Source organism: Artibeus jamaicensis, unplaced genomic scaffold (genome assembly GCF_021234435.1).
Source record: "Artibeus jamaicensis isolate MK-2021 breed Jamaican fruit bat unplaced genomic scaffold, CSHL_Jam_final scaffold_1019, whole genome shotgun sequence".
NCBI classification, from domain to species: Eukaryota; Metazoa; Chordata; class Mammalia; order Chiroptera; family Phyllostomidae; genus Artibeus; species Artibeus jamaicensis.
In genome coordinates, this window is record NW_026522025.1 from 25,319,431 (window position 1) to 25,327,593 (window position 8,163).

The following is an 8,163-nucleotide window of genomic DNA, read 5'->3' on the forward strand; positions in this document are numbered from 1 at the left end:
TTGTGGAAGGAATTTTGTAGTGCTTGTAGAACAGTGTATTACCAACTCTGGCTGTGTATATAAGCAGAAAGGCCTGATTTAATGCAACATTAAGCTACTGTAGCTTTGTTCTACTTTTTTATTCTTGTTCTACATTTTTTTAAACATTACACTAATTATAGTGAGATTTGGTCTTACAACATATTGTATATTTAATCTTTCTAAAGAGTTTATCTAATTGATTCGCAAGATACAACATATTTACCCTATAAGCAAAAAGACATGTGATATCTATATCAGTGTATAAGATCCTGGCTTAATTAGAAAAAGTCCATGTTATCTTAAATACCTTAAAGAATAAAAAACCACATGAGTTCAAATGGCGTTTGAAATTTTCATTTAATTATATTTTAAAACTAATTTAAATGACTGGAATGTGTTTTCTTTCCCTGTCTTCTATACAGAATGTTGCTCTATTGACCAAGTTAAACTAGATTCTTCTAAAAATGAAAAAGCAGACAAAGACTGAGTGATGTTGAAAGAAGAAGAGGAACGGTGGTGGTGGTATTGAAGGCCACAGACAAGAAATCACTTAAATTTGATTATCAGTCAGATGGTGTTACGTTCGCCACGTCAATGGCTAAACTGCACCCTAGAAAGACTGTTTCTAGCAATTCTTGCTCTGGGCTCTAGCCTAACGTTCTGTAAATGAGATCTATGTTTCCACAAAAGAATTCATTTTCAAAATTCCCCTTTCTCTCTGTCTCTCAGCCCCCAGGGTATGCAACAGGGAACCTCAAATATCTTAATATTATTCTCAAATTTGGTAATCATGTACTAAAGAAAGTATCTGAGCACAACATTTGGCAGTAGAGCCTGTATGCCCTGAACTCTCTGTTCCTTGTGACTCTGCTCTTTGCAACTTTGTTTTTCAGCTTAAGTTCAAGGGCAGTCTTTAACATTCATAAAAAAAGACAAATGGAATCATCAAAAATATATAATTAAGGCCCCAACCATATGCAAAGGTTGAGGGTTTGATCCCCAGTCAGGGCACATAGAAGAAGCAACCAATGAATGCATAAATAAGTAGAACAAGAAATAGATCTCTCCCTCTATCCCCCAAGTCACTATATATATATATATATATACACACACACACACACACATATATATGTACATGTATATGTATATATACATACATATGTATATATATTAATATATATGTGTGTATACCTATACATATACACACATATTCAAGCTTAGTTTTGACATGGGAAATTCAAACTTATTGTTTAATTAACTAAGCTTTTTTTTATAAACAGAATGGAATCAAACAGTATAATGTAAAACAACTAAATTTCTGTACAAGAGAAGAACAATCACATTACAATTTAATCTTACAATAAAATCCAAAAGAAATAATAAAGATTGTTTACCTTCACAAACTGTGACACCATTTCCTGAAAATCCCATGTTGCAATAACAGGCTTCAACTCCATTCCGTATTTCACATTTTGCATTTGGGAGACAAGGTGTCTTCGTGCAATTTTGAGTGTAAGAAGAATTCAACAAAGTGGAAAAACCCACTAAAGAAAATGGAAAAATACATCTTTTCAGAAAGAAAAAGTTCCCCCCACTGCTGAGTTAGATCACAGTAAATACAAATAGATTTATTTATTTTTATGTAGATTACAAGAATTTCCCAAGGGGTCATTTAGTTACAAACATCAGAAAATCAAGTGGTAAAAAGGCACGATTGAGTCTCAAAGTTTATCAAGTAAATTTCAACACAGCCAAAATGTAACAATCCAGCTTTATAAAGAAAACAACATTCCCAGATCATTGGGCTATAGTATCACCCCTCACCCTGAGGTGAGATACTTTTAAAGGTAATTGATGATTGTAAAGCAATATTCCACTCTGGGAATGACTCAGTGCTGAAACCACAGTAAATTAAGTCATTTAAAATTCAAATTTGTATTATTTTAAGATGAAGAGAAACATATCATAACAACCAGAAGGACAAATGCAATTATTTTTCTGTGTTTTTAAATTCTGCCTTTTCTATTAAAAGTGTTTTATATTTTTCTCCCATTAGGGGAAATTAAAATAAAACTCAACATACTGGTTAAAGATTCATCTTCCAGAAATGCAAAAGCACACAAATGTGGCCAATAAAATGCAGCAACAAGACTCTTTTAATGACTCTGACTATTTCAGAGTCATTAAAAACAAAGTTGAAAATGGTGGGCTTTTTGGAAAAGTAAGGGACATTTTTTTTATGGAAATAAGGAAAAGTAAAGGACATTTTTTTTATTGTTGTCTAAGGTCTTCTCAAGACAAGCCATCTTGGGGATGGACAGTCATGCATCATGCAAAGCCTCTGAATATTTTGAGTCATCTCAGATAAATCGTCCTTACTATTAACAAGAGATTCTTAAACATTTGCTTCTAAATCCCAGCCTAGCACAGAGCTGTGTATACTGTCTAAATCATAATTAATTCACCTTAAAGGATGTGATTTATTTTCTTTCTGCATAGCATCATCAAAATGATATTTTAAAAGAACCCAAAGTCTGGGCTGGCAGTCCTTTTAAAATGTCAAGAAACCTCCCACAAGTGTTAATGGTTTGGATTTTCTCAAATTTCTTGAGTGGGGAAAGGCTCAGAAGAAAGGTCAAAGTTTTAGACTTTGGGGATTTGGGGCATTTTGTCAGCAGGAAAGAAAAGGTGACAGTCCCTAGGCCGTGAATATCGAACTCTGTAGAGTTGAAAGGCCAAAGAGAAAAACATCCTGAGAAAGCTGCGTCAAAGCTCCTTGGAGACTTGGCGACTTGCACTTGGCGAGTGAGTTCCACCTTGGGAAAATCCCATTCCCTACAAGTAATGGCTCTCCAGCAGCGTCGGTGACCAGGGGCGCTGGGCACTCACCTAGGAGCAGGAGGAGTTTCATTGGCGGTGGCCGCGGGGATGGCAAGACGGGAGCGCAACTAGGTGTTCGACGGTGTCCCCGGGACGCAGAGCGGCCTGGCGGGCTCAGCAGAGTCTGGGCTCCCCCCGCAGTGACGCGCAGGCTTCCTCCGGACACTTTCCGGTCTCTTTTGTGTGAGTGTGTGTGTCAAGCCCTGAGTCTGCCGGCCACGTCCGGCCGCGACCCCTTCCCCCACGCCGCCCTGACTTCACTCCCTGTCTCTTAGCTGTCAGTGTCAGCACTCTTGCAGACCCTATTCCGGATCATTTTGCCGCCAGGTGCAGCGACCAGAGAGCCCTTACCCCAAACCAAGACCTGTGCTCAACGTCCAAAGCAGTTCAGAGGGCCATGCAGTGTCCACCTGAGAAAGCATCCAGAGCTGAACAGGTCTTAGGTGTCCTTCCTACAGCCTGAGTTTCAGGATACTGCATTATTTTATCCTGTAATGAATGTCCATAGAAACTATGGGCTAAGAAGAGGTCAGGAGCCCTGACTTCAAACAACCGGGCTTCAAACAACCGGGCATTCATCACCAGTGTTCAGTCCGCCCCTTGTGAGGGCTCGGGGTTCCAGAGTATAAAGTAAAGATAACCTTTGACATGTGTAGAGATTAGGATAGTGCCCAAAATGTCTGGGTAAAACAAGCCAACTTTCAAGAATTAAAAGGCTTTGGCATTACAAAATGTTGTTTTTTTGTTTTCAGTTAAAGTTTATGTATACTCTCGTCTCCCACCCCCAGAACAAAATTTCCTTTTGTATATCACTATATGTCATACAGAAACTGATGATTCAGGTTGAAACTTTGATTCTAGTTTAAAAATTCATAATAACTGGCAGACAAGGCTAATTTGCAATGACAGAAAGCAGATTGGTGGTTACCCCAGCTTGGGGTGGAAATTGGGGATTGACTAAAAGAGGCACAAAGGAAAATTTGAGGTCAGGGAAAATATTCTACATTTAAAAAAAATTATTTATTTTTAGAGAGAGGGGAAGAGGAGAGAGAGAAGGAAACATCAGTTGATTACTTCTTGAATGCTCCCAGCTGGGGACCTGGCCTGCAACTCCAGGCATATGGCCTGACCTGGAATTGAACTGGTGACCCTATACTCTGTGGTCCATCCCACTGAGTCACACGGGTCAGGACTGAAATATTCAACATCTTGATTGGAATGGAGGTTGCATGTTTGTGGGAATTTATCTGAACTCGCTGAACTCTACGGTTAAAATTGGTGCATTACAAGTAGATTATGCCTCATTAAAATTTATTTAAAGAAAAGAAATGACTGATATTTGTGTTATCAAAGTAAGTAATTTTACCTTTAAATTATCTGGCACCCATCTGTCATATTTCCAATGCATTCTGTTTAATTTAACAAACATCTACTGAGAATCTATTTTGGATAGTGCACACCCTCACAAAGATGAAAAAGACATGGCCTTTGGGCTCCAAAAAGGGTCTAAACTAGTAAGGCAGCAACTAAAACTAGTCACAATAGCAGAACTTATAATGAGATGAATACATATGTATTGACACATTTTCTCAGCTCTTTGTTGCATATTTCTGTACCCATTCTAGCTTTATTCAATTCCTGCAACAAAGCTCCAGAAGTGGCACCACAGTAGACAAGGTAAATGAGGAACAGAGATGGACTGTGACTTGCTCAGGGTCACACAGCCTAAAAGAGTGGCTTTATTCAAACCCAGGCTATTTGCCCCTGTGTCGGTGCTCAGTCACCTGCTATGTTCCTTTTATAGCTCGCCCTCAGGAGGGTGCTGCAAAAATGAGAAGTCTCTAGTTATTGCTATTCAGAGGGTATGAAAGGTGATTTAAAGGCCCTAAATGCCACACACACATAAAGATGTGGATTTTATTCTGTGAATAATTGGTTTCCTTTTAGTAATTTTTTATTTAAAAAGACATTATGCTGAGTGAAATAAGCCAGGCGGTAAAAGACAAATACCATATGATCTCACCGTTAACAGGAAGCTAAACAACAAAACAAACAAGCAAGTAGAATAAAAACAACAACACTGAAATCGAGAACAGGGGGACAGCCACCAAAGGGGAGAGGGGAGGGAATTTCAGGGGGAAAAGGGGAAGGATTTACAGAAACTAGCATAAAGGACACATGGACAACAACTAAGGGGGGTAGAAAGGGGAGGGAGGTGGGAGGCATGGGGGGGTGGGCTGGAAAGGGAGTAAAAAAAAGAATACTGTACTTGAAAAATAATTTAAAAAATAAATTAATTAATTAAAAAAATACTTGGACAGTGATTCAGTGAAAAAATTCTGGCAGGAATCAGAATGAGGGATGTTAGGGAGACATCAAAGGCAAGGAAGCCAGAATAGTCTAGGAAATAGACTAAAAATGTCTGAGCAAGGGTAGGCATCTTTGGATGGGGAGGTAGTGACAGATTATAGACAGGATTAGATAAAGACTAATTAGATAAATTGATGTCAGGTTGCCTTACTAAGGTTGAGGGATCTGTTTGAGACAGAGTATGGCAGTTTTCTAGTTGTGTGAGCAGAAGGTAGTCAGAGCCATTTACAAAAATACAAAAGATAGATCAGAAGTAGCTTTGAAGGGGGAAAAAAAGTACATTCAATGAACCCAGTTTTAAAATATAAAGTTCAAGGTGTTCTAATGTCTTGATTCTATTTACATGAAGTTAGTTTTTTCCAAAGTCAGTGAATATATTCATTATTCAAAAGGCACAAATATAGAAATGTATTATTTTCTGATACTCTTATAAACTGAAACAGAATATGTATAGTTAAAATCTTTATTTTAAAATAGTTTACACATCAGCCACAAATTCTTACTTTTTACTTTTATCCTAAAGATAAAAGAAGTAGCAAATTAAAACTATTATTCCCTATAATTTCTTAACAATTAGCAGAGTTAAAATTCAGTTTTTTGAAAACAATATTTTCAAACTTCTCTTTTGCATATGTGTAATTAAAAAGCAAAAGTTTACCAGTATATTTTTATCAAGAAAAGAAGCAAGCCTGAGTGATTAGTGATGCTGATAGTTTTAAGACTGTTCTTTGTAAAAATTAAATAAATTAAAAACATATTACTTAAAGATTACTTTTTCAAGAATAGGTATTAAGATAATAATTGTATAATTCTGAATCCTTATTTTTACATAAAAGAAACATTTAAAATTTTCAATTTCTATAAATATTTTAATTACAAGTGAAAACATCATATTTTTAAAAAGTATTCTCAAAGATTATATAACAGCAAATTTAAACTTTATTAATAATATTCATTTGTGTAGCATTGAGACATGTCTGACTTTTGAATTTTAAACTAAGTATAACACCTGGAAATGAAGTCATTTTAAGCTGCCCGCCCAATTATAGTTTTAATACACTATTATGAACACTCATCCTGCAAGGTGAGATCTTATCAAATCTATGATTAGTTCTATCTTGGGTCTGTCTATCAGATGCCAAATTAGACAGGATTTCCTTGAAAGGTTCCTGGTCAGGTTGTAGTTTGTTATGGAAAGTATTCACTGTGAAGACCTGGGTTTAACTCTAGTTTTAATTCTTTAACCTCTTTGGGGGCCATTTCACCTGCTGTAACATGAAAATAACAGTGCCTACCTGCCCTGCTACATCACAGTGGACTGCTAACTTTATTAATATCCATGTCAGATCTGTGGGGTTTTCCATCTCTTTCATTTTCAACACATCTAAGTATAAAAACTTAGTGTGCAACTGATATTAAGAGAGTCTCCAGAGATGCATTTACGGTTTCCACAGAGACTGGCACCGGAACACATGCTGTTTCTGGACCCCCTTCAGGACCTCTGTGAGAGTGTCTAATTCCTCACTTAAGAACTAATAATAGAATTGGATTCTAAGTGTTTGGCCAGCTCTGTGACTATACCTCTAAACAGTGTTATTACTCACGAGTCATTTGACTTTTCTCAACTTTGTCACCAATTTTTTACTTTAAGTAGTTACTCATTCCTTCATATTATCACTATTCCTATAGTACCATCAATAGTATTACAATTTTTCCACCACAGGTCAATTTTAGTCAAACCTAGCACTAATGATATACATTTGGCAAAAGAGCTGTAAAAAGGTAAAAAAGGGAAGTTGAGTTACACGTGAGGTTGGAAAGAGCAATCTGATTGCAACATACTCCATGTTGAAATCGAAGAAAGCTTTACAAAAATAGGAGATCAATCAGCCCTGCCCCCGCCCACCCCGCCATGAAAGGGAATTGCCACCAGTGGGTAAAGACCGAGGTTCCACAAAGGAATTGCATGTTAATGGTTCTTAACCTGGTCCCTTAGAACTTGAAGGTAATAAGCAAAAAACAAAAAAACCCATAGCTTTTATTTTTCCTCCATGACACCTCACTGTGCCTCCAGAATGATAGGAATGTAATAAAAATTTATCAAAAATTTACCTTTTTACTTTTGGAGATTAACAGGAAATTGTGTGCGTCAGAGGTCTTTTGAGTTTCAAGATACATTTTGTTAACAGAATATAGAAAATACCAGTCTTTTACACTTAATTTTTTAAAAAGCCAGATGAACACTTAGTTATTTATAAAGTCATTCATGGTTCCCAAACAGTGGAGAATTATCTTTCTTTTTTTTTTCTTCTCAGTGTTAAGCTTATGATTTTAAATAACCAGTATAAAAATACTGCAATGTTCAAATCAGCTATTTGGAAATTTGTATCTCTTTAATCTATATTGAGCCAATTTAATGTCTGTCAACATTTGCATCAAATATAAATTAAAGTTTTTTTAATTGTTGACACTATCACAGATGCCCCCACGTCTTCCCTCCCCTTGCCCCCAGCCGCCCAGCCCGCATCTGCCCCAGCCTTTCCCACAGCATCCTCTGTGTCCCTGGCCTATGCATATATGCAGAGACGTTCTTTGGCTAATCTTGCCCAGTCCCTCCCAACCACCCTTCCCCTCTGAGATCTGTCCGTCTGTACCCTGCACCTAAGCCTCTGGTCTTATTTTGTTCCTCAGTTTATTTTTTTAAATTAGATTCCACATATAAGTGAGGTCATATGATATTTGTCTTTCTGACTGGCTTATTTTGCTTAGCATTTCCACTTAGGCACTTTTAACAACTTCATACTCTAATTTAAATAAATTCTTAGTATTTAAAAGTCATTTAGAATTGAGCTTCCAGAACTATGAAAAGAAACACTTGACTAGTGTTTTGCT

At 36.8% G+C, this 8,163-nt stretch overlaps 1 protein-coding gene across 1 annotated transcript in view; it reads right to left on the reverse strand.

Annotated features, from left to right (window-relative positions):
* ADGRL4 (adhesion G protein-coupled receptor L4) overlaps positions 1–3,044 on the reverse strand; it is a 114,647-nt gene extending 111,603 nt beyond the window's left edge. The window contains exons 1-2 of the mRNA XM_037148137.2: positions 2,911–3,044; positions 1,416–1,565 (exon numbers count right to left, since the gene is read on the reverse strand). Of these exons, the coding sequence (XP_037004032.2) occupies positions 1,416–1,565; positions 2,911–2,932 (172 nt within the window). The 5' untranslated portion in view covers positions 2,933–3,044. The remainder of the gene's footprint in view (positions 1–1,415; positions 1,566–2,910) is intronic.
* Positions 3,045–8,163: the final 5,119 nt, after the last annotated feature.